Here is an 18,319-nt window from a genome sequence, read left to right as displayed (position 1 = left end):
ACAGGGGAAGCACCAACCATAGAGCTGTGAGACGAATCCATAAGGCAACACCAGAACAAAAATGTTCTCGTATGGAACCACACGCAAAAGTATTCACTATAATCCACACAAGAAGATGCGCTCTAGCTCAAGTTGATAGCAAAATAAATCCACCGGATGTAGTTAAAACCACCAAATAGTATTTAATACCAATGAATAATATAAACAAATTCCGTCGTTAAGTGCTTTCACTAGGCTCAGCTAGCTTCATCAGAACAGTTAAAACAGCTGATTACAAGACTTTTTAAATGAAAAATGGCGCCAAAAATGTAATGCCATACTTAAAGCAACATACTGTAAATTCAACTCATGCTTGTATTAATAATCAAAATTCATGAATTCCACGTGTTAATACCACTACAAATATGGTACACGATATATAGGAAGGATACTTTTACTAATTCTTACGTGGACTTCAACAGCTTTCACCCTAGGAAAGTGAAAAGAAGCATTTATAAAGGACAATGTGTAAGGGCTGTTAGAATGTGTTCTAATTATATAGATATGGTAAAGGAAATTGACTATATAACATCCTTATTTTTCGACAGAGGATATGATAATGATATGATGGTGGACATCTCAGCATATGTAATTAGCCAATGGGGAATCAAATATAAGCCATTACTTGGTTCTAATAATACATCAAATTTATTAGTTAACAATGAAAGTACAGAGCATCAAGTCACGGAAGCATCAGTAAAACAAACAGCCAATATTACTTACAATAGAGCATGTATAGTAGAATTTGGTCCCTACAGTTATTACATCAAGGATATTATTATTAAAAATTGGCATCTAATAATCAAAGATAAAGAATTGGCTGATATACTGGGAACTGAACCCAAATTTGTGAACAAAATGGGTATGAATATCAAGAGAATCCTTGAATTAGGACATAAGACAAAACATAATGAAAGTGCACACACTTCGAGATGTGGCACTTGCAAACAATGTTCCAGTATATATACGAAGAGTTTAATAATATTAGGAAATGAAAACAGAACTAAGATATATCCAGTTAAGGGTAATTGTAAAACTAGAATGGTAGTGTACATCGCTATGTGTACGGTCTGCCCCTCATTTTATGTGGGGAAGACTGAAAGATTATTAAGACAGCGGATTTATTCACACTTATATTGTATAAAAAACAAGGATTCAAAAAATGCATTAGCGAGGCACATTTTGGAAAAAGGAGAAGAACACAAATTTGAATTTGCTATAACAGAAGTAGTTAAGAGTGATCCTAGAGGAGGCAATACTAAATATGTATTAGCCTACAGACAGCTTTTCTGGCAAGTTTTAACTGATGCAACCAGATTACCAGGCATCAACGACTATTTTACCATTAAGCCTCTGTTGATGTTAAAATAGTGAAGCACAAATTACAGTCACAGCACCTAAAATTACAAATTATAAATTGAATAATAAATGTAAAGTAATTTTTGTTTTATATTTTAGTATTAATCATTAACATATGTATCTAGTGTAATAATATTAATTAATTTTTGTATTATTTTAACATATTTAACATATTTGTAGTGGTATTAACACGTGGAATTCATGAATTTTGATTATTAATACAAGCATGAGTTGAATTTACAGTATGTTGCTTTAAGTATGGCATTACATTTTTGGCGCCATTTTTCATTTAAAAAGTCTTGTAATCAGCTGTTTTAACTGTTCTGATGAAGCTAGCTGAGCCTAGTGAAAGCGCTTAACGACGGAATTTGTTTATATTATTCATTGGTATTAAATACTATTTGGTGGTTTTAACTACATCCGGTGGATTTATTTTGCTATCAACTTGAGCTAGAGCGCATCTTCTTGTGTGGATTATAGTGAATACTTTTGCGTGTGGTTCCATACGAGAACATTTTTAATCCCAAGAAGACAAAGCTCCTATTATTCTTTCCTAAGCAACAATCTCTTGACAAACTAAACTTTAGAATATCATCACTAAACAATGCTGTAACTGATCGTCCCTCATTCTAAACTGTTAGGTGTCACTATTGATGGCAATCTCAAATTTGATTTGCACATAAATAACATCATCAAATTGACCCATCAAAAACTTGGCATGTTATATAGGACTAAACAATTCCTTACCAACTCTATTAATTCTAAACTTGCTGCCACAGACCTCTTACCTTCCCTTCTTTTTGCCTCCCCTATTCTAATTAATCTTAACTCTTCTCTGGAAACTAAACCTAGTCAATGCTACAATAAAATAGCAAAAAATTGCTACTGGTCAATCTCACAAGTCACATCACTACCTATCTATTAAACTGCTTAACTGGCTTGAACTTCTACTCCAGCTACACATGAACCAGCTGCTACTAACTAATAAAACACTCCTTTTTTCTTCATAAAATACTCAACCACAGGTTGTGGATATCTCAGTTAGAGAAAATGAGTAGAGTAATAGAGGTGAGCTGGAAGGAGGGGTGTGGAGAGTAGATGATGTCAGAAGGTGGAGTGATTTATTAGAATGAAGGCTGAAATTGATAGGAAGTGATGTCAGAAGGGAAGTGGTTTGTTGGCTATAAATGTAGAGAGAGAGTTTCTCCTGCCATCTCCTCCATTTCACAGTACTGTTTACCTACAGGTGTTGTTTATTTAGCTCTGTGCCAGAGCTGCTGTAGATTCTATGTAGGCAAAACTGGGAGCATGTTAAAAGAAAGAATATGCTGAACACCTTTATGAGATTAACAAGATATGTAACAAAAATGTCTTATCTAAACATATTATCGTCTGTCCAGGTCATGAGTTTAAATTTGTGGTGCTATAACAATTAAATGTGAATCCGGGGTGGGGGGGACCATAGGGGCTGATATTAGAAAAGAAAGAGCTATACTGGCAGTTATGGCTTAATGCAGGCAGTACCCTAGGGCTCAATGAAGTTTCATCTATCACTTGTTTATTAAAAATAAAAGCTTACAGGTGGTGAAACTATAATTTAAGGAAGGGTATTACTATTTTTTCATTACATTACTTTATGTTTGAATTTTGATTGCTTATTTAGCATTATTTAAATTGTCATGCTGATTTTTTATGAATGGTTTTAACATAATATCACAATGTCACTTTAAGAAATGAACTTCAGGAAGTCATGTGATTCTTCCCTAGCTTTTAAATTTCCTGTGTTTGCTACTTTGCAACATCTGATGAAGTTTTTTATGATAGTCAAGATGGAAGCGCTCATTTGTTTTATAAAATAAATGACGGTCTGTGTTTGCAGTGACCTATCTGCATCTGTGTATCATTTTATTCATTGGTTTTATTTTTTTTTTTCGGCTGTTTTATCATTTGTTTATATCTCTAAATATGTGTGACTGCTTTGTAGTTCAGTAAAAGATCTTGAAGAGCAAACAACAGGTCTTATGGCTCATCATGTGGCATTGTCTAGTGCGCCATTAAATAAATATCTTGAGAATTAAACATCCACAGTCCACACTGACTGTTCTACTTTTTTTTGATCTAGTTAAGACTGCCAAAATAGTCTGGGGTGCATCTGCTAATATGCTAATATCAAGTTTATAATAAAATTATTTGGTCATGTGCAGTAACAGATAGTTTTTTGCAATTTCTGTTTTTTACCAGTTAAAAATCTCATTTCTAGTTACAGTTCACATTTTCATAAATTTTTAAATAAATAACTATTTAGTCACAAATCTTGCGTCATAAAATAAATATTTATTTTTTTCTCATTTTCCAATGAACCATTGCATTTTCTGCTGGCATTCCTTTAACATCTGGTTCAAAATATCTGCTATCACTGAAACTTTTTTGAAACTTGTTTTAAACTTTGAAAAAATTAAAAGATTAGAACTGCAATTCACTGTGAGTGATGTTGCCAAAATGCCACAGAAAATACAGTGCACAATATGACTTAGTAGTACCAGAAAATGAATAATCTATAGGTTCATTTGTACTTGTACCTCATTCTGGTTGTTACACTTTTAAGCAGTGCATCATTCAGTGCATCAATCAATGGGGTGCTTAAATGTGAACAGTCTGTTGGCATTTCTCATGCCACATGGTAATTTACTCCAGAAGTGGGGTACAGACTATGAAATAGAACAGTTTCTCCTAAATGTTTTACTTAGAATGATTCTGTACTGTGATCCATATTACCTGTCATTAGGATACATTTTTTTCCAAAATTAAACTCAGTTTGTGTCTCAATAAAGTATTATGCATTGCCTTATATGCCAGGCATAGTATTTTTTTCAATAGTCTGTGTAAGATGCTATATAAAAAATCAGTGTCTTTAGTCTGAGACTATATTCTATGATTTTATCCCTAATTATTATTGTTGCATGCTTTCAACTATGTCAATATCAGTTAACAGAAAATAAGATTGTATTCTAAAATTGACCTCAATAATTGTCTCAATTCCAGTATATGAAATAATAAACCTGTTTTTAATGGCTTTTTGTTTTATATCTAGTATATGGTTTTTAAACTTGAGTTCAGGTCCAATAATGGTCCCCGTATCCCTTATATAGTCCGCTACTCACAGGTTTGGTCACCCATGTAAACCTTAATATCCTTATGTGAACAATGTAGTTGTTATTAATGTTAAATCACAGACCCCTTTTCCCTGCTCATGTCTTAGTCTGATTAAGATAAGCATTTTGATCCCCTAAGTCTTCAAGTTTGGGAATTTTATATTGCAATTGTCTGCATATTTATAGGTTCATAGGTTCATAAGTAGGTACTAGGCTATCGGCCCAAGGGCCTAAGTAAACCTAGCCAACAAGGTTCCCTGGCTTACGCCACCCAAGAAAGTTAATTATAGGTTCATACGTAGGTACAGATCCAACATTTATTTGACTCTGGAAGATTGGAAGAAAGCATAATGTTTGGGAGCTATTATGGAGTCTTGTGAGCTTTTTTCCATGAGGATCTAATATTTCGTATTGTTACTGCCTGCATTCTAGTTGTGTAATTAAATTATTTAATACCTTTAACCTTAAGGAGAAAAAGACAAAACAATATTTCTTGGAAGACAATTTTGAAGACAAACCCATGTACAAGGCAATTATTTTTTCACCAGGGGTTCAAGACTTAGCAGGTGTTTATGTGATTGATGTAAACATAAAGTGCAAGGCGTTGAGGCTGGAGACTTGCATGAGTAATTGATTAAGGTTACAATTATGTGTGGAATCAGAAATTATTAAATGAGAGGCAACTTATTATAAGCTGACCTGACATATAGCAAAGTGCTATATATGTATGTAGTGAGTGATCTTTCAGCAATTCAGTTTAAAAGTATGACCACAGAACAAGAAGTGTATAAAATAGCAAAACAAAGCCTAAAACTGTAAAAAAATAATAAATAAAAATTAAAATGAAAAAAGTGGTGGCTATGTGGTATTTAAGATGGTGCTTGATAATAAATGGACAGGACTAATACCACACCCAGTGCAAGTGTTGTGTTTTTAGGTATGGGAAAATGTGTTTTGAAGTAATTAGTCAAGCCTGTTGATTATGTGGATGTCATAATAGTTTCACAAAGATGTGTAAAAGTTAAATAAAGTATGGCAGCAAGATATGCATGTATTAGGCATAATGCAACTGGGTAAAGTAGAAATGCTTGTGGATAATGTCTGATAAAGTCTGTAGATGTCCCACCTTTGTGCGGAGGGATGACTGTTGCTGTTCTCCATTTATGAGACACAAAGTCTATTTGGAGGCTATAGTTAAATAGAAATTCCAAAGGGCTTGATAGGTCATGTTTCATGCTATTTAGAAGGTATCTTGGGATATTGACTGGGCTCTTTGATGCAGTATTCTTGGCATTAGAGAGAGCATTAAGGACTTGTTCCTTCATGATAGCAGGGAGTGTTATGTTTGATGGTATTTCCTGAAGGAAGGCTGGGGGGAAGATAGTGATAAGGTTGGAGCTTAATTTGTTGGCCAGTAGATTTGCTATATCTTCTGGCTCAGTATAGGTGGCTCCATTTACAATGAGCTCCCACACAACTGTGTATTGTCTTTGAGGTTGCGGACATAGCTAAAGAATGTCTTGTGGTTGTCCTTGGCCTGGGAAGCCAAATTTACTTCAAATTTGGCTTTGGTAGACTTTATTTTTCCTCTGAAATCTTTGTTTAGTTTGTTGAGAGTGCTTTTATCCTGCCTAGTTCTGCACCTCCTAATTTTTGCCATGATTTTCTTCTTTCTATTATACAGCCTGTTGATTTTGTGATTCCACAGGGGTGGCTCATTTTTTTAGTTAGTTTTGTACTTCTTGCTGGTGGGTACTGTTGCCTCCCTGCAGCTATTAACACACTTATATAGGATTTCTGTGAACAATTCTGCATAGGCAGGAGTGTTCTCAGGGTTTATGGGGGCTAGAAATTTTGCTATGTTTCCACTTACTAGCTGGAAGTTAGCCTTAGCATAGTTCTTGAATATTCCAGGATTAGCTGGGGGTCTAGGTTTTATTTTTACTTCAAAGAGATCATTTTGTTGTCTGATCTTACCAGAGTAGATATTACACTAGAGGGTGTGCTGCACTCTCCCATGTTGGTGAGGACCAGATCCAGTATGGTTGCACTCCTGGTTGGTGTATTGACAATCTGGTCCAGGGAGTTTGTGTTTACAACATCCAGGAATCTCTGTGCCTGTACATTTAGGGTTGTATAGGGTTCCCAGTTAATAGTAGGGTAATTAAAGTTAACCATGAATAGGGTATTGGGTTGGATGGTGAGTGTTTCCAATAAGTTTAAATATATGATATGAGTTTGCTGGGTCATAGAGGGGGACCTATAGCTTTCGAGGAAGTGTTATTGGATTTTGCCTGTTGTGATTTAAACATGGAGATGCTCAAGTGCATTGTCCTGTTTGACCAGCCTTGAGGTATACTTATTTTTGATGTAGAAGTACTTTCAGTTTGGCATTGTCTATAAAAGGTGCTATGGGAGAAGACAATGTTTTAGCTAATATTCAAAAGCCTAGAGGGTGAGGTGGAGACCATCACTGGCAAAGCAGCATGGTCTATTGACCATCTCTTGCCATGCTGACAAATATTGCACCCCCTTAGAATGACATCAGAAACTAAGCCAATTATTAAAGTCAATCATCTTTTGTTTGTATTGTGGCATCATCCTTGGAGAAGGTAAAATGCTACTCAGTGCTAGGCTCATACCAGCCTGGGACACAAATGTTGGGAGTTCCATGATGCATGTCTTCATATAGTCTAGGAAGGTATGTCTCAGGTCATTTACACACACATGGACTATGAGTGAGTCATTCTTGTACTTGTGGTCCAATGACCTGAGTGTGTGAGTAATGTGGTGAATCCTAGCCCCAGATAAGCAACTGATGGTGACTTTCTCCTTACTCAGCTTAGTGAGAAGGACATCAATGTGTCTTACAATGGAGACTCAAATGACTAGAATTTTGGATTGTGTGGTGGCTTGCCTTATGGGCCTAGAAGTAGAAGTCTATGAGATCTGGCTGTATGTGTTGATGTGGGTGTTGTTTTGAAAGAGTGCATTTGGGGCTGCTGAGGGTATTTGTTATGTGCATTTCATCTAGGAGGTCTTTGGGGTTTAGGAAAGTTACATTTAAGTGCCTCAGCATATGTGGGTCTATGTGTCTGCTTTGAATTGTGTGTGATGGGTGCAGCATGTGTACTACTGACAACCTTATTGACATTAGGCCTACTTTTAAGTGAGAGCCTTGCCTCCAGTGCCATTGTGTAAATACATCTTTTACATATCATATCAGTTTGTTTGTGAATTAACTGGTTCTCAGTAAACATGTGGCAATTTATACATTGCTTCAGGATGCCCATATCCACCAAGCTGGTAACAGAGATAGTAGGAATGTTCATATCCATGGCAACTGACCCTTTTTATTGATTAGAAAGTTGGGGTGAGAATTTAAAGCAAGTCAGGAGTATCTAGTTTGCAAGTCTTGGGGCAGAGTTTGTAAAGCAAACTAGCAGTTATGTGTGCAGCTAGGTACTGGTGAAATGTCAAACATGTTTTTACACTAAAACTGCCACTCACAGTGTCTGTGTCTATACAGGGCACTGCCAAACATGTGAGGGGAATGAGTAGACCCTAATTATTTAAGGATGAAGTATTTAGTCAGATATTCTAAAGTTAGAAACAAATCAAGCAGTGCTCACTGAAAACAATAGAGTTAGCTTGTCAGGAATAACAAAAAGAGGGAAGTCACATGAATGGCTACTGCATGGCTACTACTAGTTTTAGTCTCACCACAGCTTCAGTCTGATGGTATGCAATACTCCTTTGCTTCTTCTGTCACAGGGAACAAAGCATCAGCACCAATCCCAAGAAGAGAAGCAAACTATTAGGTGTTACTATTGATGACGGTCTTGTCCCAGATGATGCAAGGGTCTGTAGGCTTGTTGTAGCCTTTTCCTGTTAGATGCCTTGAGTAGCAACTAGACCAATCAGGAACATCAAGCACAGACATTCACTGCACAACCAGAAAAAGTCAGGAATCAATGTACTCTGCAACTTCTTTCACCAGGAGCAAAATATAAGTACAAATTCCAAGCTGGCACCCATGAAGCAGTTATTAGGCTTTCTAGTGATCAGTAGTTTCCAGGAAATAATGCTCCTGTGCTCATTCTCTCACCAGGAGCAAAACAGAAACACTAAGCCTAAGATGACTACTGAGAGGCAGAATGTGGGTTCTCCAATAATTTATGGTTTTGCAGTAGATGCTGCAGATTTTAAAGGTAAGATGGAAAAAGTGGGATAATATCTTAAGCACTGCAGTGTGCACTAAGCAGTTAGTTATGAAAGAGGGGGTAAGTTAAGTATTAGCTGTCGAAGTGGAGAGCCACTAGTTTTAAAAGACAAGATATATTGGAAGGGGGTGGTCATTTTGTATTCTGGTTCTATAGAATACAGTGGGATGCCCAATAAATAGCCGAAGAGGAGTGATTTCACAAAATGATAATTTTTTTGTTCTTGCTCACAACTGCCAACGAAAGGGGAGACAGAAGGAGATATGTGGTCAAATTAAAAAATGTGTCAGGCAACTAAAAATTCAGCTGAGTTTAAAAACACAACATCACCAGGGAGGCAAGGTGAGGAAAACTTAATTTCTGTGTGACTCACAAGCGATATAGCTGTGCTCTTTTTCATAGTTTAAATGTGCAATTAAAAGCAGAATACAAGTAAAACACAGTGTAAAGAAACAAATCACAATGAACAAAACATATGAAGTCAATAAAGTAACAGAAAATACAGGAAAGCAAAACCATAAGAAACTTTCTCTCACATCAAATTGTGGCAGAGTCTGGGTGAGCTTTTCCAGTAAAGCCTTGAAATATATTATTTTATCCTTAAAAAGAAGATTTAGCACCTAGCTCCACCCTCAATTCGCAGATAATTAACCTTAATTGACATGGTCTTATTTCTGTGTGACTCACAAGAGACACGTCTGTGATCTATTTCCTAGTTTAAATATGCAATTAAAAGCAGAATACAAGTAAAACAGTGTAAAGAAAACAAAACACAATGTTAATACTAGAAGGCAGCAATAAATTAATACAAAATACAAGAAAGCAAAAGCAAACTAGCTTTCCCCCTCACAGCAAGTTGTGGCAGATTCTGGGTGAGCTTCTCCAGTCTGATTGATGCACCATTCTTCATCTGCACCCTGAATTCCTATACAAAGCAGGGACCAGTTTATGTTCTTGTTTCCCCCCCTTCACAGAGATGATGTCTCAGGAAAGAGTTCAGCAGTTATATTCTGTTGATGAATATGCATGGATTTCTATCCAGACATGCTAATACACATTTCTTTACATATGCAATCACCAGCATGCCTCCTAAGTGTACCTCATCATGAAATTCCTTTTTGAGTCTTAAAAAGTCTATGTTCCACACTGTTCTGCATAGAAAGTTTTGTCATGCAGCTATGATAAATAATACTGACTCCTAATAGTTCATCAAAATAATTTTTATAAAGTAACACATTTTAAACATATTAGGAGTTTCCTAGTTGAGGCTATTTATAAATTGTTAATAAGCATTGCACATTTTGACAATATATTATACATTATCAAAGGAAGAGTTCCAGAGTTTGCCCATTTGTTCCTCATTATGAGAGTTACTGTTCCACATTTTTCTAATTAGCTCCACATTATGAGAGGAAGTGTTCCACATTTTGCCCATTTGTTCCACATTTTGCGAGGTGGGATTTTTCGTGATCAGCAGTCAGTACTGCTTCTCTACTGTTTTATGCTTCCTGCGCAATACCCTCTCAGCTTAGCTGTGTAAAAAAGCCCAGTGTAAATTTAATTTTCTTCCCACGTGTCAATCCTTGAAACCTAGGTGTGTTTACCTTTTGGACCATTAGCGTAGTAGCAAATGACAAAAATAAATTTGGTTCTCCATACTTCTGGATTAGTTAACATTGCAACAAAGTATGACATTTGAAAGTCCATTTCATTTTTTTACATACTAAGATTCAACAAATATCTAAATAGAAAATGTCTTGATTTGGAATAATACAAAGCAACTTTTTTGTTCAACAAATTACAGTCTTAAAGGCAGTACTCTGACATGACATTGATTTGAAACAAAGCATTCTGCATGTCATTATGCTGTTTCCTTGCATGGCTGTATAAATGTTTTAATTATAACCAGTTGTAAAAATGTACTAATTCTCTGGTGCAGATGCAGGTTGCCTGTATGGAATACCTAAGATTGAGATTCAGGAAGAGTCAGGTTATCAGAGGACCAAATTGGAGAAAAGGACAGCTAACATTCCCTGGTGATAAGTAAGAATAGGTTAGACGGCACCAAAGCACAGAGAAAGAGAAGTTCTGATATCTTATAGCTGTGGATAGACTTCACACTGACTGCAGTAGTATCATTGTATAACTACACCTCTCAAAGAAGAAGCAGAAAGAAGTCTCCATCTGGTGAGCTGACCATACTGTTGAACTGCTGGGAGAGACCCTGAGGAGAAATTTGGAGCACAGGAAATTATAGGGACATCAGGAGATGGGGAGAAAAATCAAAGTGGGTGACAAGAGGAAGGATGTGGTTAGTGCTGGAAAGACAATGAGGAGAAAATATGTCTTAAACAATGTCAGAAGGAGCAAATTGGATGAATGAATGAATGACTAGGTGAATAAATAGATAAATGAAATGAATGAATGAAAGAATGAATGAATGTGAATTCTGAAGAGGGAAGAGTGTCTGTTCTGAGGAAACAATTCAGATATCCACAGATGCCACCACATTCCTAAACTGGAATTTCATTCAGGAAATGGAGAGGGATAGTCTGGTTGTATTGGCCATAGTCAGTGGAAGACCCTTGGAGAAGAAATATTGTAATAGGAGGATAAAATAAATGATTGTACATGCAGGCAGGGTCATTGCTGGATAAAGAACCAAGAAGTGCTTATATCTATGAGGATGCTAAGATGTGGGAAGAATGGGGGGGGGGGGGTAGTCTTGAAATCCTCAAATACACAACACTGAAGTGCATGAAGGGATACTGCAGCTTAATGACTGTTCTTCCCAGTGATCACCACATGCTTTTTGCCAGAATAAAAATAATATCTACCAGGTGTTTGTTTTGTAAGAGTTTTTACTATCTAGAGATGCACAAAGAAGCCTCAGAAGATATCTGCACCAGCTTTATTCTTCGCATAGAATGTAGGCTCCCTCTTTCATCTTACAGAAAACAGCTAATTATTATCATTACATCTAATGATTAGAAATGCCTGTGTGTACTAAGTTTTCTCATAAGTACACCATTCAGCTTAAAGTACAAATCAGAACTGGAACCTACAACTGCTAATTTTTCTGGAATGCTCGGTGTTGCTAACCCCTTTTAACTGGAAGAATGGTCTTGAAGCATTAAAGAGCCATCAGACCAGATAACTGGGTAAAAGTCAGATTTTTGTAATATTCTTGGTGTGAAATAATTGTACACACTTCTCAAGTTTTCATCTTGGACAGTATGTGGTATATGGCCCCTTCACACGTGTAACAACACTACTATAATAAACAGCCATTGGTGCATTATTCTGCTGTGGTGATGTCATGAAGCTATGTTTTCAGACTGCCTGGCTACACAATGACTAACATGAGTGTGACTCCGTGAAAACAAAGTGAATAAGAAAAGGGCTTCTAGAAAGTATTGTATTACAAGTTTCTTGGTAAATCCTGCCATTTGTGTAAAGACTATGAGATAAATACATGGGAACCAATCTGCCAACAGGCTGGCACTATCTTTTAGTTTTACAATTAAGTAAATATAGAGAGTCAATAAATTTGCACCAGTTGCTAGGCTTAACAAATTCATAACCAGGAACAGTATAAGATAGGCCTTTAGTGACTGTGTGGAGTGGCCTGCTGGACTAGTTTAATTATAACAAAGTACAAAAAAACTTACCACTCCATTCATTTATTTTTATGATGCCTGCTTTATCCTGCTCAAGGTCATAGGGGAGCCTATCCTGGCAAACCAAGGGTATATAGCAAAGAACCAATATACTGCATGAAATGGGAACAGCCAGCAAAATGCTCTTAGACAAAGAGAAGGCATAGAAACTCTATAAAGAAGGCACATAGGCTAGACATCAAGACCCTGTCTCATTAGCGCAACAAGTAGTATACCTGCCTTTGATGCTAGCCAATCACAGGTCTGTGAGTTTTATTCCTACACCTGCAAGCTGCATTCATTTTCCAATGCTGACACCACAGTACAGCACAAAGTCAGACAGAGGGAAGGTGACGCACTCATTAGTGTGCCATCCTTTGGATGAGACATTCACCTGATACCCCATCTGTCTGAGTTGGTGGCAGCTTAGGTGGATGTAAAAGATTCCATGGTAATTAATGAAAAGTGGAATTTCCATGGTGCTCTAGCCAGGTTTCCCTTAGTCAGTATGAATACTATGTCAGTTCTCCCTCTAAAAGAGATCGTTGGTCTAGTGGACTAACCTGATCAACAAAGTGTAAATGAAAATAAATAAATGAAAGAGAACCAAGTGCAGTGAGGCAGCAATGATAACACTGTATCACAATACCACCCAAACCACTATCTTGCTATTTTTAATTCATTGTGTCACTTGTTGCTTGCTCCCTCATTTGCACTCCTGTTATACCATATGAACTGCATATACGATCTCATATGTTTATTGACCTGTTGTTGACCACTTCTCTTTTGCATTCTCAGATGTGGACCGGTTTGCTCATCAGACAAGAGCCTATAACTAGAATCAGCAAAAAATATGGCCTCAGGCAATAAAACAACCAGAGCAAAAAGAAGCAAATGAGAAAAAACACCGTAGCACTGGATGTAACACAGCAGAATATCCATCTTATTGCAAGTAAGCACTTTCAAGGGTTCACCTCTTCATCAGACACCGTAGCACTGGATGTAACACAGCAGAATATCCAATTTATTGTACTTAAGCACTTTCAAGGGTTCACCTCTTCATCAGACTTAGATAAAAATGACTTAAAACAACCACATTAAATAGCACTACAATTAACATTAATTACTTCAATTAAAAACAATTAACTTATTTAAAGCCATATTTAACATTTTTAAACATCACAACATACATAAGCTAAAAGCACTAGTGTCTCAACTGTCTCACTTTCAGGAAAGGTTTAATGGAGACCATGTTATTCAACCCAGGCACTTTATCAGCTTTATCAAAATGTCAAATAGGGCTTTAAATAAGTTAATTGTTTTTAATTGAAGTAATTAATGTTAATTGGAGTGCTATTTAATGTGACTGTTTTAAGTCATTTTTATCTAAGTCTGATGAAGAGGTGAACCCTTGAAAGCACTTACTTACAATAAATTGGATATTCTGCTATGTTACATCCAGTACTACTGTTTTTTCGCAAGAGCCCGGAACTGTTGCCATTGTATATGTTATCCCAAAAATGGAAATCATTTCCAGTTTTGCAAACTATAGCTGCGGTAGCTTTGTCACCTCACAGTAAGACGTTGTCCTGTTCGATTCTCAGCTAGAGCGTCTTCTGTGTGGAGACATGCGTGAATGGGCGTACCTTCGTTGAAAGCTGTGCATCAGGGCTGGCAACTTGGCACGTAAAAATCTACTGCCAATCATTTGCAGACTGGAGTTCCGCTGTGGCGACCCCTAACCGGGAAAAGCCGAAAGACACAAACTACACAGCAAACAGTAAAACAGTGGTAGTAGTGAGATGGTGGGAGCCATTCAGAGGATTACAGTAAAAACATGTGGAGAGGCTATTGAATTCCTGGATCTAAAGAAGTCCCATTAGGGTAAGTGATGAACAAGGTTCCTTGTGAAGATTGTAAATTTCATTCAGTGTGTGCTAAACAAAGCAGGGTAGATGCAATATTAGCAGGAAGTTTGGACCAAAATAAAACAGGTATTCAATGAAGTTTGAGGGGGTAATATATAACAGAGATATATTAGGAAGCGCTTCTTTACTAAAAAGGTAGTAAGTACACAAGGCTTTTCTTAATGGAAATGTTAGGTAGAGTGAAGACTAATGTGGCCCTATAGATGGATGACACAGGTCTACAGTAATTTGAATTAGGAAACCAGAAGGCTTGAGTAGAATGCAATGCTGCATACAGAAATTTCCATGTTGTACTCACACCTTACATTGTTATATCGATAATCTACCCAACATTCAACAGCTGCACACATCTGTCAAACATTGCCACACTTTAAAAACTTAGTCAGCATTTTCAGCTATTGTCCACTACAACCATAAAAAGGTTGATTTTAAAGGTGTATTCCTATCTGTAGGCAAAACTGGAAAAAACTTGTCTTGTTGGCATAAAGCATTCCTGTTGAAACAGAGAGGACCACAGCTATGGTCACCAAATAGCATGACTAATACTGCATAAAATGAGTCTGCTTTGTTTAAAAGAAAGTATGCTTAAATGAATCTGACTTACCCGAGCTGATTTCTCCAAAATGGCATTTCAACGAACGCACAGACTGCTGAATTCCTTTTCCTGTGGAAGGAATCACTTGGCCACCATGGTGAACTGTGCCCTCTCTTCCATTTAGTGTGATCTCGGAGTTGGTATATTTAAGTAGGGGGGTGTAGGGGCACAGCACCCCACTTTAGTGGGCTTACCTTTGCTCCATTTTGGTTACTTACTATGGTGCCGAGTGGTTCCTTTCACAGGGAAAGGAATTTAGCAGTCCATGCGTTCATTGGAATGCCATTTCAGATAAATCAGCTTGGGTAAAACAGATTTGTTCAAATGTACTTTTGTTTAAACAAAGTAGATCCCATAAAATATATATAGTAAGCCTGAGACCATGGTACCTTGTTGTATTTTCATTACTTTAAAGTACAGTGACATTGGAGTAAGTATATATATGCAACTGGGTTGGGTGACCCATCACATGTCATGAGTATAGGGGGACAAAACCACTTGCAAAAAAAACAAGACAGTTCAGAGAGTTTTGAGAGTTGCCATTGTTTGTTTATTTTTTTCTAAATTGCCCTTTTTTTAGGTTACTTAACCTACAGCTATACATGCCACACTTACAACTGAACGCCAGAAATTAGTTAAGACAGTTGTGGACTTCCTGGGTTCTGTGGTCCTAAATGTTTCTGAGAAATTATCTCAGAAAAAAAGGAATGTACTGAGCTTATCTCCACTGAGTGTGCCCTGCAGCCTTGCTAGCACATGCAGGTACAGAACTAGCTGGTTTCACATCATCATTATTAAGGTGATAAGGTGGTTTCATATCATCATTATTAAGGTGATAAGGTGGTTTCGTATCATCATTATTAAGGTGATAAGGTGGTTTCATATCATCATTATTAAGGTGATAAGGTGGTTTCATATCATCATTATTAAGGTGATAAGGTGGTTTCATATCATCATTATTAAGGTGATAAGGTGGTTTCATATCATCATTATTAAGGTGATAAGGTGGTTTCATATCATCATTATTAAGGTGATAAGGTGGTTTCATATCATCATTATTAAGGTGATAAGGTGGTTTCATATCATCATTATTAAGGTGATAAGGTTGGTTTCATATCATCATTATTAAGGTGATAAGGTGGTTTCATATCATCATTATTAAGGTGATAAGGTGGTTTCATATCATCATTATTAAGGTGATAAGGTGGTTTCATATCATCATTATTAAGGTGATAAGGTGGTTTCATATCATCATTATTAAGGTGATAAGGTGGTTTCATATCATCATTATTAAGGTGATAAGGTGGTTTCATATCATCATTATTAAGGTGATAAGGTGGTTTCATATCATCATTATTAAGGTGATAAGGTGGTTTCGTATCATCATTATTAAGGTGATAAGGTGGTTTCATATCATCATTATTAAGGTGATAAGGTGGTTTCGTATCATCATTATCAAGGTGATATGGTGGTTTCATATCATCATTATTAAGGTGATAAGGTGGTTTCATATCATCATTATTAAGGTGATAAGGTGGTTTCATATCATCATTATTAAGGTGATAAGGTTGTTTCGTATCATCATTATTAAGGTGATAAGGTGGTTTCATATCATCATTATTAAGGTGATAAGGTGGTTTCATATCATCATTATTAAGGTGATAAGGTGGTTTCATATCATCATTATTAAGGTGATAAGGTGGTTTCGAATCATCATTACCAAGGTGATAAGGTGGTTTCATATCATCATTATTAAGGTGATAAGGTGGTTTCATATCATCATTATTAAGGTGATAAGGTGGTTTCGTATCATCATTATTAAGGTGATAAGGTGGTTTCGTATCATCATTATTAAGGTGATAAGGTGGTTTCATATCATCATTATTAAGGTGATAAGGTGGTTTCGTATCATCATTATCAAGGTGATAAGGTGATTTCATATCATCATTATTAAGGTGATAAGGTGGTTTCGTATCATCATTATTAAGGTGATAAGGTGGTTTTGTATCATCATTATTAAGGTGATAAGGTGTTAATGAGATGCATGTTGAAGAAACATTTGAGTCCTTCATCCTGTTACAGCATTCTGTGTGATATGGAGGATGTTATTTAGCCAACTGAGAGCTCTTATGTTGTTTCTAAAATCTGACAATTGTGACTAATGGGTCTAATCCAGATACTACATATTAAATACAATAAAATAAAGTAAAAATAAAATGTGACACACAAGGATATATTAGAGAAAAAGCTGAGTGAAGCCCCATAATAATAATGATAATGATAATGATAATAATAATAATAATAATAATAATAATAATAATAATAATGATAATAATAATAAAAATAATGATAATGATAATAATAATAATAATGATAATAATAATGATAATGATAATGATAATAATAATAATAATAATAATAATAATAATACTAATAATACAATCCTATATTTATAAGGACAATTTTGTTCCATGTTGTCTTTGTTCCCCTGTTTTTCCCATTTTCTTTATATGAAGCACTTCTCTGTGTTCAACGTTTTGTGTATGTGAGTGCCTGTGTGTATTTGTGCGTGTGTGTATTTCCTCATGCTCACCTAAGCACAATCATACAGCACTGACTCTAAGTACACTGTATATTTTCCAAATCCACTGTCACTTTCCTTACTGCCATTAATCAAATTATTTTATATTGTATTACTGTATACTCTTCAACTTACCATGCTCCTGAGGGTCTATGTTAAATGTTCGAACATCCAAAATGTCGAACATTACATGGTCGCGACCAAATGTTTGACATTTGGATGTTCGAACATAAAAAAAAATAAATAAAGTGCCCCCCACACCCCCCTACTTAAATATACCAACTCCTAGACCGCACTTCAGTGCAGAAAAGGGAAATTCTCCCTATCTGCACTGTACGGTGCCATTGAAAGTCTGTCTTTCGAGCACTCACAATTTCAAACGTTTGGTCTCGACCATGTAACGTTTGAAATTTTGAGCTTTCGAAGATTTGACAGGTACCCACTCCTGAGCATAGCCTATATCTGTGTCATAGTTTGTCACCACAATACATCCAGCTGAGTTACTGTCATTTGTTTTACTCATTGTCCGATTATTTTATTGTTATCACCATGTCAAGGGGTTTACAGATTTGACAAAAATATTTTCAGATGTGATGGCTGATTATTACAGAATTGCCTTCAGAGGTTTTGGCCAACTAGATATAGGTAGATTAAATGGACAAAGGCTAGGTTATCCTGGAACAAATATGCTTATTTGATCTACCTCTGTCTAGCTTGGCCTAAACCTCTGAATGCAATTATGAAAAAAAACTAAGGATGCCATAGGATGCTCAGAAAATAAAA

General features: G+C 36.2%; 1 protein-coding gene across 1 annotated transcript; it reads right to left on the bottom strand.

Annotated features, from left to right (window-relative positions):
• Positions 1–16,046: 16,046 nt before the first annotated feature.
• Positions 16,047–17,027, bottom strand: LOC122788042 (early nodulin-75-like). The gene has a single exon (XM_044054962.1). The coding sequence runs from the start codon at positions 17,025–17,027 to the stop codon at positions 16,047–16,049; it is 981 nt and encodes a 326-aa protein (XP_043910897.1).
• Between the last annotated feature and the right edge of the window lie 1,292 nt (positions 17,028–18,319).

Source organism: Protopterus annectens, chromosome 13.part0 (genome assembly GCF_019279795.1).
Source record: "Protopterus annectens isolate FY-2018-M chromosome 13.part0, PAN1.0, whole genome shotgun sequence".
Taxonomy (NCBI): Eukaryota; Metazoa; Chordata; order Ceratodontiformes; family Protopteridae; genus Protopterus; species Protopterus annectens.
The sequence above is the reverse complement of the archived record's forward strand: the minus strand, read 5'-3'. Positions and strand labels throughout refer to the sequence as shown.